The 18,539-nt window shown below is 44.7% G+C and overlaps 1 protein-coding gene across 2 annotated transcripts in view; it reads left to right on the plus strand.

Annotated features, from left to right (window-relative positions):
* Positions 1-18,539, plus strand: part of FAM131C (family with sequence similarity 131 member C) — a 292,326-nt gene that overhangs the window by 239,804 nt on the left and 33,983 nt on the right. For both annotated transcript variants that reach the window (XM_069240101.1, XM_069240100.1), the window contains 2 exons: positions 10,079-10,261; positions 14,330-14,440. In XM_069240101.1, coding sequence (XP_069096202.1) covers positions 10,079-10,261; positions 14,330-14,440 — 294 coding nt within the window. The remainder of the gene's footprint in view (positions 1-10,078; positions 10,262-14,329; positions 14,441-18,539) is intronic.

Genomic DNA, 18,539 nt, shown 5'->3' on the forward strand with positions numbered 1-18,539 from the left:
TTTTTACCTTTGTGAATCGGGCCCAGCGTATTTAACCTTTTAATGCCACACCTCACAGCATCTTTAAAACACAAGATTGAACTCTAAAATTTTGAAGCAATAAAGTCGAGACCATCCGAACCTCACCAAATGTTCCTAAATTCTACAATAGAAATGCTGCCATAAATTGGATACACACAGCACCTAAAACATCCCTTCATAAACATCTTTGAAATTAAACAACATGCAGTCTCTTTCCAGAGAAAATTTGTGAGAAAGTACTAGGCTGCGGAGGAACAGCATTCAAAAAAGGAAGTGTTGATTGACAAGTGACTTATGGGTAGAGGAGCATTCTAGTTCTAGAAGCAAAGATGTTCGGTTCAATCTCACTTTTTTAGAGCTAATGTGGCAATACTGTGATAAAAACACTGCGCCATATTTACAAAGTGACGCAATGCATGCATTGCGCCACCTTGTAAGCCCTTGCGCCACATTATACCTGCGGTAGGCATTATGTATGCAAGGGGGGGTGTTCCCCCATTAAGGGGTCCGCAAAAATGGTGCAGTGGAATTTGTAAGATTCCACTGCGTCATTTGTAGCGGCATTTTTAACGCCTGCACAGAGCAAGCGTTAAAAAGAGGAGCACCATTATTTATAATGGGCCTCTATGTACTTTGCAGGATTAGTAAATCCTGCAAAGTACAACAATAGCATAAAAAATGATGACGCTATTGACCCTAACCTGCGCTATGGTGCACCGTTTGCTAAATATGACGCACACATGTGAAGGAGGCTGGCCTGGTTTGTAGTAGTACCAAGGGGTACTTACACTCTGCACCAGGTCCAGTTATCCCTTATTAGTGTAGAAGAGGTGTCTAGCAGCTTAGCCTGATAGAAAAGGGTAGCTTAGCAGAGCAGCTTAGGCTGAACTAGGAGACATGCAAAGCTCCCACTATACCACTAGTGTCATATGCACAATATCATAAGAAAACACAATACACAGATTTACTAAAAATAAAGGTACTTTATTGTTATGACAATATGCCAAAAGTATCTCAGTGAGTACCCTCAGTATGAGGATAGCAAATATACACAAGATATATGTACACAATACCAAAAATATGCAGTAATAGCAATAGAAAGCAATGCAAGCAATGTACAGTCACAATAGATTGCAATGAGAGCACATAGGTATAGGGTCAACACAAACCATATACTCCAAAAGTGGAATGCGAACCACGAATGGACCCCAAACCTATGTGAGCTTGTAGATGGTCGCTGGGACTGTAAGAAAACAGTGAGGGTTAGAAAAATAGCCCACCCCAAGACCCGGAAAAGTAGGTGTAAAGTGCACCTAAGTTCCCCAGAGAGCACAGAAGTCATAATAGGGAATTCTGCAAGAAGGAACAACACCAGCAATGCAAACAAAGTGGATTTCCGGACGAGAGTACCTGTGGAACAAGGGGACCAAGTCCAAGTGTCGCGACAAAGTCGAGATTGGGCAGATGCCCAGGAAATGCCAGCTGAGGATGCAAAGAAGCTGCCACCGGATGGTAGAAGCTGTGGATTCTGCAAGAACGAAGAGGACTAGGAACTTCCTCTTTGGAGGATGGATGTCCCACGTCGTGAAGAAGCTTGCAGGGGTGTTCCCACGCAAAAAGACCGCAAACAAGCCTTGCTAGCTGCAAGGGTCGCGGTTAGGGTTTTTGGATGCTGCTGTGGCCCAGGAGGGACCAGGATGTCGCCAATTGCGTGAGGAGACAGAGGAGGCACCCAGCACGACAAGGAGCCCTCTCAGAAGCAGGCAGCACCCGCAGAAGTGCCGGAACAGGCACTGTGAAGAGGAGTGAACTGGAGCTCACCCGAAGTCACAAAAGAAGATCCCACGACGCCGGAGGACAAGTCAGGAGGTTGGGCACTGCAGATTAGAGTGTCGGGGACCCATGCTTGGCTGTGCACAAAGGAAATCCTGGAAGAGTGCGCCGGAGCAGCTGCAAATCACGTGGTACCCAGCAATGCAGTCTAGCGTGGTGAGGCAAGGACTTACCTCCACCAAACTTGGACTGAAGAGTCACTGGACTGTGGGAGTCACTTGGACAGAGTTGCTGAGTTCCAGGGACCACGCTCGTCGTGCTGAGAGGGGACCCAGAGGACCGGTGATGCAGTCTTTTGTTGCCTGCGGTTGCAGGGGGAAGATTCCATCGACCCACGGGAGATTTCTTCGGAGCTTCTAGTGCAGAGAGGAGGCAGACTACCCCCACAGCATGCACCACCAGGAAAACAGTCGAGAAGGCGGCAGGATCAGCGATACAAGGTTGCAGTAGTCATCTTTGCTACTTTGTTGCGGTTTTGCAGGAGTCCTGAGCAGTCAGCGGTCGATTCCTTGGCAGAAGGTGAAGAGCGAGATGCAGAAGAACTCTGATGAGCTCTTGCATTCGTTATCTAAAGAATTCCCCAAAGCAGAGACCCTAAATAGCCAGAAAAAGAGGGTTGGCTACTTAGGAAGGAGGATAGGCTAGCAACACAGGTAAGAGCCTATCAGAAGGAGTCTCTGATGTCACCTGCTGGCCCTGGCCACTCAGAGCAGTCCAGTGTGCCAGCAGCACCTCTATTTCCAAGATGGCAGAGGTCTGGAGCACACTGGAGGAGCTCTGTGCACCTCCCAGGGGAGGTGCAGGTCAGGGGAGTGGTCACTCCCCTTTCCTTTGTCCAGTTTCGCGCCAGAGCAGGGCTGGGGGATCCCTGAACCGGTGTAGACTGACTTATGCAGAGATGGGCACCATCTGTGCCCATCAAAGCATTTCCAGAGGCTGGGGGAAGCTACTCCTCCCCAGCCCTGACACCTTTTTCCAAAGGGAGAGGATGTAACACCCTCTCTCTGAGGAAGTCCTTTGTTCTGCCTTCCTGGGCCAAGCCTGGCTGGACCCATGGAGGGCAGAAACCTGTCTGAGGGGTTGGCAGCAGCAGCAGCTGCAGTGAAACCCCAGGAAAGGTAGTTTGGCAGTACCTAGGTCTGTGCTAGAGGCTCGGGGGATGATGGAATTGTCTCCCCAATGCCAGGATGGCATTGGGGTGGCAATTCTATGATCTTAGACATGTTACATGGCCATGTTCGGAGTTACCATTGTGACGCTATACATAGGTAGTGACCTATGTATAGTGCACGCGTGTAATGGTGTCCCCACACTCACAAAGTCCGGGGAATTTGCCCTGAACGATGTGGGGGCACCTTGGCTAGTGCCAGGGTGCCCACATACTAAGTAACTTAGCACCCAACCTTTACCAGGTAAAGGTTAGACATATAGGTGACTTATAAGTTACTTAAGTGCAGTGGTAAATGGCTGTGAAATAACGTGGACGTTATTTCACTCAGGCTGCAGTGGCAGGCCTGTGTAAGAATTGTCAGAGCTCCCTATGGGTGGCAAAAGAAATGCTGCAGCCCATAGGGATCTCCTGGAACCCCAATACCCTGGGTACCTCAGTACCATATACTAGGGAATTATAAGTGTGTTCCAGTATGCCAATGTGAATTGGTGAAATTGGTCACTAGCCTGTTAGTGACAATTTGTAAAGAGAGAGCATAACCACTGAGGTTCTGGTTAGCAGAGCCTCAGTGAGACAGTTAGGCATCACACAGGGAACACATACATATAGGTCACAAACTTATGAGCACTGGGGTCCTGGGTAGCAGGGTCCCAGTGACACATAACAAACATACTGAAAACATAGGGTTTTCACTATGAGCACTGGGCCCTGGCTAGCAGGATCCCAGTGAAACAGTGAAAACACCCTGACATATACTCACAAACAGGACAAAAGTGGGGGTAACAAGGCTAGAAAGAGGCTACTTTCTCACAACATGGTGGCGTTAGGGTGGTGCAATGGGCCGCAAGAAAAGTGTCACTTCATGACATAAAGTGCCACTTTTCTTAAATTTGGGCCCAAGTGACCTGCATCAGTCCTAGAAGGATGGATAACTCCCCCTGCAGTCTCCTGCCAGTGAGCTGCCTCCTGTAACAACATGCACCTCTGACCTTTCAAGCATCAGTGATTATGTGATTATGTCTGTCAGGCTGGCATTTTGAGATATTCTGACATTCTAAAGTGGCATCTCTAGCAGATTGCATATTTATCATCACATTATTAGTAGCACACGTGTTTTGATGGACTCTTAACTGGAACAGTGGAGGACATTGTGTTCTGAAACAAAAGTAAAAAAAATGTGATTTCTCTCCGTATAGTATTTAGAATCAGCATTTATTCATTAGGGCACACTCTCCCACAGAAGCACTATATCGTATGCGGCCAAATATCGGCCTGCTGTGCATCGATTCCGTAAAAAAGACGTTATAATATGCACAGTATGGAGCCGTTTCACAATTTTCTGGGGTGGGAGAGAATCCTTGCCATTTTGAGAATTTTGTAGTAGTGCGATGTATGACCAGGAAGCGTGTGCCCCCTCCTGGACATACCACCTTAATAAGAGCCCTCATCCCATTTTTTGTAGTAACAAATTTTGTTGAATTTAATTGTGTAAAAATCATTTACAGTAGATAATTATAAAAAAAAACATCAGTGCAAAATTTACCACGAAAAATAAGACCACAAAACGCATTGCACTAATCAGTTGATCAATTAACACAAGGACAAGTTGGGCCTGAGACTCAAAAAACACAATCAATATTATTATTCCTCATCACCCATAATATCAATAAACATTATAAATAGACAGACTAATATACTCACGGTATTTAAGAAGGGTACCTGTATGACTGATCAGGCCTTGAGGTTGCATGTTTTCTGTTCAAAATGGCGCCAACATAAGCTCTCATTACCAGCACCACAGTTGTTTTGTGAGATGTGTGCAGCAACTCCTGTTTATGCACATATCGCAGTTATGAGTTTTGTGATATCAGCAGTTCAGACCTGTCGATATTTATGAGGGAAAAAACAAGTGTGAGTAGGTGTATGCTTCATATGTTTGTTGTGGCTTTTAGCCGATAACAATAAAGACGGACTTGACTTGATTAGTCGGAGCAGTCGCTAAAACATGTGGCATATTCATGTACCACAAAAAACACAATACCTAGAAAGCCATTCTCAAAGTCCAAGGAGTTATTCTGTGTCCACTTCCTGTCGGTTAATCCCTCCTGCCTCATAAAATAGACAATGTCTTCATTTGATCTAAACAGGCCGCTGACAGCTATGTCCGGGTGATTCTTTGTTCCGTCACTTTCAATGATGCAGCGCCAAGCGTGGCACCAATTGACTTTTGCAACCAAAAGGGTGTTTCGCGCTGAAAGTTGAGGTGATGCCGAACTAATGTCATTTCTTCACATAGAAACACACCCCTGATGGAGGGAGCGTAATAGGGTGGAAACAGGGCTCAAACCGCTAGGATTCCACTCCAAGCCAGATCAACTAAAGTCATGCAAAGCTGCACAACCCAGCTTGGCACAGCTTGGAATCCTAGCACCAGAATGAAACAGGCACCATAATTAGGCAAAGCAAAGTTGCATACTTCCACAGGTATTGTGTATAATGTCCCTAAACTTTACATATAGTACACAGTTGACTGTTAGGCATCCTTGCATGTTTCATACTTAAGGGTGTGCCCTTAGTACAAAACTCTCATAAATCATGACTAGCAGTAGTGCCATGGTACAATGCAAAATCATTTTGAATGCCATACAAACTCCGCATATTTAGAATGTGCACAGCCACTGACCTCCTTAGTACATGATACATTGTAAATTTGGTGCTTCACTACTTTTTGCTACATCCGCAATGCTCCAGATTTTCAATTTATATTGTGAGGCTCTTGATATGCCCTACAAGATTCTAAAATATACTCTTTCTTTAGCTTCTTTAACTGCTCTTTAATCTACCTTTCATATTATCACTTCTAAAAAATACCAATAAACAAATAGTGTCAATGACTGACATGTCTCTGTGTATGTATGCATTATTTCTGTATCCCAGACTTAGTCAAACGGCAGCGGAGCGCTGTACAAGGTCAAAACTAAGTATAAATCCAGTGAATAAAAGGAGATGAAGATGGGATGTAGACAGTTCATACATTGTAATACAGCTTTCTTTAAAGAGGAGTGCCTCCAACTCGTTCCTAAATTGGATCAGCATCAGGGCGGTCTTGATGGATGTGGTTTCAGATCCTGGGTGCATTGGTGGAAAAGGCCTGATGTCTTTTTTACACTTCTTAATTTGAAGTCTGATGGTGTCCTGGCTGCGAGTGTGCAGAGAGCAACAATAGATAGTCCGAAAGATAAGCAGGGGTCCTGGTCATGATAGCTTTTTAAATGATGCAGTTAGTTTTAAAGGTAGCGCAGGCCATCAACGGGAGCAAATGAAGTTCCATCAGGATGGGGTTTATGTGGTCACATTTATTGAAGCCTGGATCAGATAGCCTGCCCTTAACAGGTGCACTATAGAGTCTGAGAGCAATGAAGAAGGGCATTACCACTATTAGCTGTGAAAGTCCGAGAGACTGAACAGCAGTTCTGAAGTCACTTTCTGGTAGGAATGGTTTTTTATTCTTTAGAATTGAGAGCTGGAACCAAGCCATCTTTGTATTGTTTGGCACTGTGTTCCTTGAGTGTTAAGTTGGTGTTCTGGGTGCATCCAAGTGACTTTGCATTCGGTGAAGTTGGGGTTTGAAGCTGTCAAGGTTTGTGTCATTGAGCCAGGTTTGACTGGATTGTGTTTATTGCTCTTGACAAATAACAGGAATGCTCTCTTGGTTGGGTTGAGCTTCAGGTAGGCGCTGGACATCCAGGCCTAGATGATGTGCAAACAGTGTTTCAGGAACTGGATGTCTGAAGCAGAGGAGACATTCCAGTAGACTTGTGTATCATCACATATTGGTGAATCTTAATGCTGTTATCAGTGAGTAGAGTAACAAGCTGCTCCAGGTAAAGGATGAAGATGACAGTAGATAGCATGAAGCAATGGGGGTCTCCACAGTTTACCTGAATCTTTTGTGACCTGGGGGTGCCTATGCGGACAAAGTGTGTCAGTTGGAAAGACAGGAGGAGGACCAATGAAGAACATTGCCATTGAAACCCATTTGAGACTCCATCTTGTGAAGGGGGGGATTATCGACTGTTTGAAGGAAGACAAATTGTGCTAGTAGTCATCAAGAACTCCATGAAATCAGTGTCACCATTGTGTGTCTAAGAACAGTTTGTATTCCGTCACATGAGACACATGAGTATGTGAAGCCAATTCCAAGCGGATCCCCAGCCTCTATGGACCCATTTTTGCTGCAATCCTTCTCTCCCACTGATTCGTTAGAGCGTATGAACGCTGCACTTGTAGAGTGCTTCAAACCACTGGCGAGGTGCTAAGGTATTTTCACACTACGTTATGTGGCTTGCATAGTAGGAAGGATCCAGCTTGACAGAGTGGCCTACATGAGAAATGTTTTGGGGTCATGCAAGGAGACCACGGTTGTACTTCTCAAGTGTTATATATTACTGCCCATCCGCATGCAGTGGAGTCAAAACGAGTGAGCGATGGGATGCTTAACCTTGTAGGTCTTGTTATGTGTGACTGTAAGAGGATGTGAATGTATTGTGGCCTGTTTGTAAAATGCTTTAGTGTTGTGCGCCATTGGCGCAGGCTGCTCATACCATGTGATAGCTACTAAATGTGTGGCTTATTTTGTTACTTACATAATACAAGTTATCCTAAAAATGGACCAACATTGGACACTCAGGTTTTCAAAATAACTACTATGTAAATATTATTTTATTCATTGGGCCTGATTAGAAGTCAGGTAGTAAATTACAACCCCTCTGAAAGCAGGAATTTGCACAGGCATTGGAATTACAAGTTGTGTGAGGATTATCACACTCACACAATTCTGCCCTTACATACCTCTTGAAATATATCAGGGAAAAATACCCGGAACGTGTTTGTTAAGTATTGCCTCTGCAAGTTACCCCTCATAACAGGAAGTATTTACAAGTGCAATAAATGACTTACCCAGGAGTAAAACTATTTAGCTCGTGGGGTAAATACTCCAAGAGTTTTGCACAACTCATAATACGTTCTTTTGTAGGTTAAAGTATGGTATGAGGACATCCATAAAATGTGGCATGAATTCGGCCTTCCTTGAAGGCTACACTAGAGCATGCACAGACATTTACTAGGCCGAAATCATCTACTCTTCCCTAGCATTTTTTTCCTTTTTTTGGTATGTTGAACAACCTTAAACTATGCACTTGCACTTAACATGGCGATCAGGAAATCTAATTACAGGCACCAGATCTTTTTTACTCCACCTCTTCTTCACTAGTTTGCGTTTTTGCCTGTGGAGCTGCAGTATATGTCTTTTTTTTCGTTTAACCAGAAATTATTCATCTGGCACCTCAAGGATACCAGGCACTTGCCCGGACTCACTTATAGCAGGAAAGGTATGCATGTCTTATGACATCACTTCTTCGTTTTTGCTAACCGGGGATCAACTCTGTTACACTTTTGTGACTTCTTAGTGAAGGGAAAAATTGGACACAAACTCGTCTCACTGCCTAAAAATTTCTGGGAGCAAAAGCGTATTTTCTCTTGTATCTGTTCCGAGCATTTTTCTCCTTTTCGTGTGTTACAGCGCCGGCTTAAAACTGATTGGCCTGGGGTGGGGGCGAGTCATGTCGTTTTTAGTCCTTCCATTCGTGTCTAATCTTTAGGTCATACCTGCAGACAGCTTTTGCTGTGGGACAAGAGCTCAGGTCGTCATACAACACATATGCCACGCTATAAAACAACCAACATACACATTCACGTTAAGATAGTGAAATGGGCTTTTTGATGGCCCCATCCAGTCCTTGGCTGCAGTGCCTCAGCTGGCTCTAGGCACTGGATGGCAGGTTGCCTATTAGTGATGGGATCAGCCAACAGTATTTCACACATATTTACTGCTTAAAATGTTCATTAATGCAGTGTTTTGTTTTTTTCTTTTCTTATTGTTATTTATTGGGAGTGCCTCTGCACACTCCCTGTATCCTTTAAGCCTTCACCAATTGTCCGTTTATTCCAAGTGCTCCCGTTTGCGTCTCTGTTCTGCTTTACATTTTCTGGCTGCTTGCTTCACATTTAAGTACTTCGTGCATTATCCTTCTAGTAAAACGACAGTGAATAAAGAAACAAAATGGCCACCGCCACCTCTCAGCTCATTAACTGCAATACTTATTGGCCTAAATGATACATGTGCACACATGGTATTCCAATATAGCCTTCTTATGCACACACAAAAGTGCGTGTCTTGCAACACGTACAAACATTTGCACCGTGAGGCTTGCACACACGAGTTGTGATGTGGCAGTATGCATTTTGGCTTTTTATTCCTTTGCCATTCCCACATGGTCTATGGCCATGTCAGGCATGTAAACTAATAGAAAATGGGCGCAATATGCCAATGCTAATAAGAACTGGTAAGACAATTAGGCTGGCACTCACCTGTCAAAGTCACGACCTTCTGGCTTTTCCAATGCCTGTTTACAATCATTTGACAGTGGAGTTGTCTGGACAGGGTGTAGAGAATGGCAAAGAATGGCTGGACTGTATGAATCTTCAGAACCAGAAGCCAATAATTCACTCAAACACCCAAAAGGTGATGAGTGGATGCTTGTAATAAGTCTAAGCAATGGCAATCCCTCGGGGTAGCATTCCAACCCATCATTCTTTTGGTCACCAGGCCACCCCAGATTGTAAGCATTCCTCCCATCACTTATTGTGTGTTTGACGTAGCGACAATAATTCTCTTACAGGCAAGTTGCGTGATGTCTTGAGAAAGGGATACCATCTAAACGATAATCAGCCCCTATATGGACTATCATGTGAATTACCCTGTTTTGTCTCTTTTTGATTTTCAGAGGCAGCTGTGCTTGGCACATAATTCATTTTACCTTATTACTACTACTAGCATCCATGGCCTTTATACACTTTTTCCACCATTCCTACTCATCCATCTGATTGTGAGACAATCTAGAGCTTTCTTGACTAAAGAATCCCTTCCACACACCTGCTTGAATTACTTTTCTCCAGATACTCTAACGCATGTGTGACTTTTGTCCACTCTAGGATTAGTACAGACCATCAAGGACCACATCACGAAGCCAACAGCCATGGCACGTGGTCGCGTTGCCCATTTGATAGAGTGGAAAGGTTGGAGCACACAGCAGACTGGCTGGGACCCTTCGCTGACGGATGAGGAGCATTACTCCTGCCTCACGGATGAACTGAAGGAAGCCCGCTTCGCTGCAGGTACCTATAAATGGGGGTGTCTGATTGTTGTGGTGTTACAAAGTGGTAATGAACATACTGCGTAGAATGTAGCAGGAATTCTAACAATAGGGCATTGTGTATGTGACAGTCGCAGAAGTTCCACATCAGAATTACTGTAAGTGGATCACTTAGTCACCTAGAGCCTGGAGTTTAAACCTTTACCCAGCTGAAGCTGGTGCATCTGGGGTGGCTTCCTACAGACCGTGAGGCACGTGAGAAGACATGCACTGCACAGCAGCTCCTAGTGACCAGACTTGGCTTGAGCTGGTTACCTTTGTGACGTGTACACTCATTTACCCAGCTGACTGGCTGTTTTGAATTTTTGGGTTTCTGTGGAGAGCTCTAAACCACCCTAGAGTGGGGAGGCAGTTGGAGAGATGCACAGGAGGACCTGATAGAGAGGTCGGGGCAGAATAGATCTTGGTGATGGACGTACAGATGTGGTTAACTTCCCAGAACACTATTATTCCCTGACCGGAGCGATAACTTATAGTGCTGAGTAGGCCTTAACTATCTGCAGTGGCGGCTCTTCTGTTATGGAGGAGGAGCATCGCCCCACTGTTGGAGCTAGCAGATGAAAACATAAAAAATGAAATGATAATAAATTAATTTTATTATCATTTTATTTTTCATCTGAGATCCGGAGCTGAGTCTTGAAGGCGGGGCAATTGTGACGACAGCAGGCTCAGCAGCAAGCATGGGGGTGGAGTGGTGGACACTGCAAGTGCACATGTTGGTTTGGCCAGCTGTCTAAGGACAGCCAAACTGATATGCACATTTAGGCCTAGATTTAAGAGGGCCTAGCTCCATATATCGCCATGTTAGCGTCATTTTTTTACGCCAATTTAGCAATATTATGGCTAAACGCTGCAAAATATTTACAAAGAGACGCAATGCATGCATTGTGCCACTTCGTAACCCCTTGTGCCACATAATGCCTGCGCCCGGCATAATATATGCAAGGGGGCGTTCCCCCACTAAGGGGGGGCCGCAAAAATGGCACAAGAAATCTAAAAGATTTTGTTGTGCCATTTTTTGTGCCATTTTTAACACCTGTCCAGAGCAGGCATTAAAAGGAGGAACATCATTGTTTTCAATGGACCTCAATGTGCTTTGCAGGATTAGAGTCAACATGTTTGGTGCTAATCCTCAAAGGGCCAAACTAGCGTCAACATTTTTGTTGCTAGTTCCCTAACTACTACTGTGGTGTGCTGTATGTTAAATATGGCGCAGACATGGGGCATTGTGGGGGTGCTAAGGGGCGCATTAAAAGTGCCACTGCATTGGATGCAGCGCCACTTTACTGAAATTCGCTCCTTAGTTTTATTCCATACTTCAACCCAAGCTGTGTTGCACAGAGGGGTGGAGAACAGCAGATACAGAGTCTCAGTCCCTGTGAGAGAGCAAATCCAGCCACTCAGATCAATCCTGGTGCTTCACTCATGGTGGATAAAAGTATTACCAGCATGGGAGCAGTGTCTGGATTGGCACGGTGGAGTCTGGGATCTGGTGCACCAGGAGCACAAGAGTACCAAGGCTGTGAGGCGGCAGGTACGTTTTCTCGTATTTTTTTTGTCAGTGTCCCCCGTGTTGCTCCACAACTTTTCCCTGATAGACAACCGCCACTGAGTATTTATTCAACAAGTAGGGAGAGGTGTTGAGGGGAGCAGGAGAGGTAGAGTAGTGGACAGGATAAGGCATCAGGATAAAGGAGCGGTAAGGAGGAGGAGGTCTAGTGGAGGTGAAGGTTGATAATGGAAGGCCATCGGGCCTAATATAGAAGAGAGCATCATAGTATCTGTTAGATAAATTCTATGGCAGTCAAAGTGAGCCTATAGGAGGCACGAGAATGGGTCCTTGATTCACTGACCCCTCCACACTGTCTTCTGCCACATCTTTCATAGGCCTCTTCCCTATGGATACATGTACCTGAGGGCCAATGCCTGAAGAGGAGGCTGAGTACAGGGATATCTGAGAGTTTCACATTTTCCTAGCTTTCGGAGGCATAGCCCTATAACTCACTCGGCTGAGTGATGGCTACACTCGGCTTTCAGCATTCAAGATCTCACCTAGATTTCCTCCATGGTTGCTTTAGTAATGCTTCTTTGTTCCCTGTTCAATGAGAACTGAGCCCCGCGTGGTTTGGAGCTGATGTTTTAGGGTCTCCATCCCAGAGCCTCGCCTATTTCACTCTAAGATTTTTTGAGGCAATAGGAAGGAGCCAGATTTGTAGGACGTGGGCCATGTGAGTAGAGGGCAGTTGGCACAATAGGGGCGGAGACTATCATTACAAAACGGTACAAAACAATGTTGCTTTCTTTATTGCTAATAGAAACTGCACCAGTCTATACAATAGGCCGAACATCTAAAAAGGAACAGTCAATGTGTGATCAAAGTAACATATTGATGTGTAAGTGCTTACAGTTTGCAAGACAAAGAGAGAGAACAGACGTAAGGCCTGAAAACAAGTGAGCCGTTCATTTGTGATTCCTGTGCATGGATCGCAGTTACAACTGATGCGAGGTTTATTACATCTAGTAATTACCAGTTGCAGTAAAGATTGCTCCCAGGTGAATCCTGCCTGATTTTAACAATGGGAAAAGGTTTGGTATGTAAAGGACATGTGGATGTCGCTGCCAAAATGTTCGTGTTATTCCTCAAAAAGTGGAAATATGCAATAATTATTACATCCCTTGAGTTTGGGACACCTATGTTTTAGATTTCGACCTACTTTTAGCCATATATGAGAAAGTCCTTAATTCTGTCGGACCTTTTTGTGACACGACTCCATGTGAGCTGTGTTCTACAGAATGAAAAATGTACGTCCAGTGCTCAGTAGGAGCTGCAAATACAGCACACTCGAGGGAACACTTAGGGAACATAAATGAGGCACCATTGGGACGCCTTTCAATACGTCAAATCCTGCGTGAAAGAAACCGTGGCAATGCTTGTGTTCAGTAGGTAATGCTAATGGGTATTCACAATATGGTGACTGGCCCTTGCGACTTCAAGGTGTCACGGATATTCATTGGTTATGAGATAAATTTGCCCCCCCCGCAAGGGGTGGTGGTCCCCTATAAGGTTGGGGGGGGACTTCGCCTTAGGGACTTCAGGGACCTGTGTTAGCGCCCAATGACTATCCTTCTCCATGAATTCTCTCCCTACCACTCTCCGACAGTGCCCTCATTTCTCAATAGCCCCTCTCTGACATATATTTCATCTTTTATAGCGCTACTCATAGTTCACTCACTCAGTTCTCTCATCTGCATGTTACACGTTCTTTGCAGCAGGCACATTGACCTTCTGCCCCACTTTCTAATGAGTCAAAACTGCCATTAGACAAAATAGATCTCTCACCAGTCAGAACATGAATCACCTAAGTTATCTTGACATTTTTATTGTTGCCTGAAAACTATTGGACACACAAGGAAGTTCAGGATGTTTACTGCTTTTAAACCCATATGTTAGTTTTAAACCCCACCAAAGTCAGCGCCAGGTGCAGCTGCACCGGTCACACTGCCCTAAAACCGGCCCTGAATATAAATATGCTCATCTAGAAGACAAAAGTACATCCTGACACTTCTTCTCAGATTTACATATTTTTTTGCTGTGTAAAAATATACTTTGAACATACCCTACTGAGAGGAGGCGATGGGCCTATATGCTATCGCTGATGACCTTACAAAAGGAAGCAGCTGTTTATCCACTGCCAGCCAAATAGTCCATGATCTATGCTATTTAGCCAGGAGCTTGAAAGTACAGAGAAAATTCACTATTTACCTGGCAGCCTGGTAAATGGGTGCCATCTCACAAAATAAGGATGCTGGTTCACTTCCTGGCCTCAATTCAGCAAAGTGTATTCCTGGGAAAATTACTTAAACTGAGCTCACTTTGCCTAAACAAATATTGGAAATGTGCTACCATTCTGGTTGTGTCGTAAACCTTCTAATGGCCTTGCCCAGTTTTGAACTTTAAAGAAATAACAAAAAATGCAGTTAACAAAATGTAACTGCATTACTGTTTACTTTTCTCTTGAATTTTGTGTAGGAGTGGCAGAACAGTTTGCAGTAACTGAGGCGACACTCAGTGCCTGGTCCTCGCTTGAAGATGAAGAAGTGCATTATGGGAATGGATCCCAAGAGGTCATACAACTTCAAGGTATAGTGCATTCTCTTGGTGGGTATCAGAATATGAGCAGCACAATTTTCCTCGTTCTGGCTTACATATAGGCTCTTCTGCTTAACATAGTACTGTATTATATGGTAATTGGATTTATATAGCACTCACAACCCCTAATGAGGCTTCGCAGTGCTTCACGGTGAGTAGTGTGCTGTGTCGGGACCGAAAATTAATGGTTAATCCACTGGTTATTGACTATTGTTCATTAATTGGTATTATTGTTCTGCTCCTCAGAAAATCATTTCACACATTTGGCTCAGGTTCATGAGGTAGGTCAGGTTAATAGGAGTTAGATGTGGTCATTAGAATGGGCTATGCAAGTTCTTGCAATCGGTTGGTGGGGTGAAGCAGTAAGCTATAGAAGGTTATGTTTTGTTATGTTGACTGAGTATGGTTCAAAGAAGGGTAGGTTGTGATCAATGAAATGGGGTGTAGGCAATTTGCAGAAATAGAAACACACTAGATTAAGGGAGGGAGACGTATGCGACTGGGAGCGGCCTATACCCAGAAAGAGGAGGCATGCAGAATTTGGAGGTTAGCAGGTCATTCAAAAGAAAGAAAACAGAGGGAACAATAGAAGGTTTTAAGTCAAAGTCAGATTTTCATAGAGGGTTTTAGAATACAGCAGGAGGAAGCTCTTTGGGATTGCATGCAAACTAAGTATGTAAATCTTGAGAAGGAAATTGTAGAAAGGAAAACAAAATTATTTGCATGTAAAATAGTAATATATTACATATTTTGATAGACACCAAAATCTGAAGAAGCCTTTCTGCTACTAACATTAATTTCTGCTGGGTTGGGAATGCAGTCCTCGTGGTTTACTGGCGTAAACCCCTCCCCTGAATACCCCGATGTGTGACTATCTTGTATCCTGTCTTTGTAGTTTGCCCTTGCATCATACTAAACTAGCGTGTGCTTAGAAGCCTAGGCGTGTTCCAGACAATGTGAGGTCCAAGATCTGTCCTGTGACATGTTGGGGAATTGAAGAGTACACCCAAAGTGGACACAGAACTGCTGTCCCTGGGTTTAGTACATAGGGCTTTGGTGACAGCATATTTTGTTTTATGGTTGACCACAAATGTAGATCTATGTCAGTGAAGGTGTGGGCTACTGGCTCCTCTCATGTAAAGTTCTGCTGTTATGTGAAAGCATAGTACCTTGCACTAAAATCCTGTGTGTGGTTGTGTCGGGAGTGTGGAGACAGAGAGAGAGAGAGAGAGAGAGAGAGTGTGTTTGTAACTCTGAGTACTGAGATTGATTGCTTCCAGTTTAGTGTGGCACAAGCAGAAAGATAAAGACAGCCTCACCAAACAGTGGAAGTGTTATTTCTTATATTCCTGCTGCTGGAGGGAAGCAGTCCAAACACTGCAGTGATGCAAATGGAGTTATTCAGACTTTGAGACATTACCTGAAGGCTTTGTTAGCAAGGCACTTCGAATTAGCTTCCTGAACACTGCCATTTCATAAGTGGTAGAGGAGAAGGGTAGGACTGTATCTTTTTATTCTTCAAGGTGAGGATCTTTCAAGGTCAGACCCGCCCTTTGTTTGTCCCCGATTCCATTTCAAAAAGGCTGATTATAGCCAATCAATCAATCAATGCATTTATAGAGCACGCTACTCACCCGAGAGGGTCTCAAGGCGCTGGGGATGGGGGGGGGGGCTTACTGCTGCTTGAAAAGCCATGTCTTGAGGCACTTCCTGAAGGCAAGATGGTCCTGGGTAGTTCTTAGGTGTGTGGGGAGGGAGTTCCATGCTTAGGCTGCCAGGTAGGTGAAGGATTTTCCTCCTGCGGTGGTTCTGCGGATGCGTGGGACGGTGGCGAGGGTGAGGCTGGCTGAGCGAAGCTGGCGGGAGGGCGTGTAGAACGAGAGGCGGCTGTTGAGGTATTCAGGGGCCCATGTTGTGGAGAGCTTTGTGTGCGTGGGTGAGGAGCCTGAAGGTGATCCTCTTGTTGACAGGGAGCCAGTGCAGGTGTTTCAGATGGGCAGATGTGTGGCTGTGGCGAGGGATGTTGAGGATGAGGCGTGCGGAGGCGTTCTGTATGCGCTGAAGACGTTTCTGTAGCTTTGCCAGATACAAAACCGTACACACCAATGTACCCATGTTGTGGGTGCTCCAGTTTGGAGATAGCCCCAGTTCTACCTGCTGTGAACAATCACTTTACACAATGGCTGTGTCTGGATGGCAGCTAGAGAGGAAACTTGAAAGAGAACCACCTCAAAATATATATGTGATGCTAATATTTTTGGCACCGAGCACATATTTCTGACAATATTGGCACATTATCTTTGTGGTAAAGAAAGTGTCCTATGAAAATACATTGACCAATTGGCCACTCCGACAATTAAAAATCCAAAGTCAATATATATAGCACCTCTGGGTAATTCCATCTGCAACTGGCTCTGTGTGAGCCCAAGAATGGACAGAAGCAATGCACCTACCTGTGCCTCACCACCTCCAATGATCTCAGAGGGACACTTTAGAAAATATTTGTAACTGGCAGAAAGTTTAAACAAACGACCTTTTGTGACCACAGCTATATTTAGTGGAGTTTTGTAGTGCTTTGCAAACCAATAGTTTGTCAAAGTTCCTGAATTAAGTAAATGGACTGAAAGTGCCAGATACCTTTTATCTTAAAATATTAAAGTCAACAAGATTCTAACAAAAGGACACATGCAGTAATATTTTCAGGATCTACAGGTGCCAAAGAGAACATTAATGTGAGGTGATTTTTGTTCGACCTCTAAACTTGGTGCATTGCTCCGCCTCACATGAATGTGTATTTTCATGCACTTTAAGCTGTGCTATGAGTAAGGAACAGTACTTTATTGTGTTGTTAGAACCACCTGGGTACAATGTCCAGCCATCCTGGATCTGCCTTGTTAGTCCCAGTTTTTCAACATCTACTCCTGGAGATTTCAGTAAATTTAGGGGCATATTTATCATTCTTTTGTGTTGCCTTTGCAGTCGTGGCTGGTGAATCTAGAAAGTGGTGAAAAGTCCATAACGTTGGCTGAGCTCTCCGTCCAAAAAAGCTTGAAAAAAAAACTCATCACAATCATCTGACGCAAATAAAAAATCGAAAAATCCAGCCAGTGGGTGAGCCATTGCAGACCTGAGCTGGATGCTCGATTCAGCCAGAGGTTCTCTTTGACCCTCAAGCCCAAAAAAACCAAGGCTCTACATGGGGCCACACGTGGCCCTTGCCTGTCAGCCCCACTCCAACCCCATGCACCAAAAATGAAACAGAAAACACAACCCCACGGTGCAAAACAGGTGCAAGAGACACTCATCAAGTGGCCAAACCCCACAATGTGGAAGCAGAGAAACAGGAGGCTGTGCTTTTTCCATTATCGTGGCTTCTGATGGGGCATAAGGGCACCTGATGGAGAGGCCCTAAATCCCCGTTATCTGACATGGTGCACTAACTTTCGCTAGTGCATCATGTTAGATTTGTATTGTGTCTGTGTTAGGTTGGGCTATAACAGCCCCACCTGACACATGCACAGTACAGCTGGTAGAATCCTTAGCTGCAGCTGAGGTGATATTACAGCTTTTCCCACCAGTCAAGCGATTGCTTGTTTTCATGTCATAGTGGCAATATTAAAGCAATAAGATGCAAAGTAAGGCATGATGGCTTAGTGTGTCGTTGCGCCCCCTATGGGCAGCGGCTACTGTCGCCATGCAAGGGGTCGCATGGACAACGCAAAACCTAAGTCTGATTTATCAAGCCATGACAGATCTCCGAGTGTGGCCCCGAGTGGCTTGATAAATCTGGAGTAAATCAAGCCAGTGCAAACCGATGCCTTCCATTACTGTGACCCAGGGAGGAGTTCCATAGGTGAAGCCTGGGTGTTCCTATGCATCCACCCATGGATTTTGGTGCATTCCCGATTTTGCCAACACTGGTAAACCTGGGAATGCATCAAAATGCCACGCCTTCCCAGGGGAGGCACAAGGAGAAATATCTTTATTCCTCCTTGGTGTGTCCCCTTTCTAAGTTTACTCCATTCTGCAACACACTTAGAAGGAGGAAAATGCCTCTCAGTATTGTTTTTGTGTAGGAATGTGCCACTTC

The sequence above is a fragment of the Pleurodeles waltl genome, chromosome 6 (assembly GCF_031143425.1).
Source record: "Pleurodeles waltl isolate 20211129_DDA chromosome 6, aPleWal1.hap1.20221129, whole genome shotgun sequence".
Taxonomy (NCBI): domain Eukaryota; kingdom Metazoa; phylum Chordata; class Amphibia; order Caudata; family Salamandridae; genus Pleurodeles; species Pleurodeles waltl.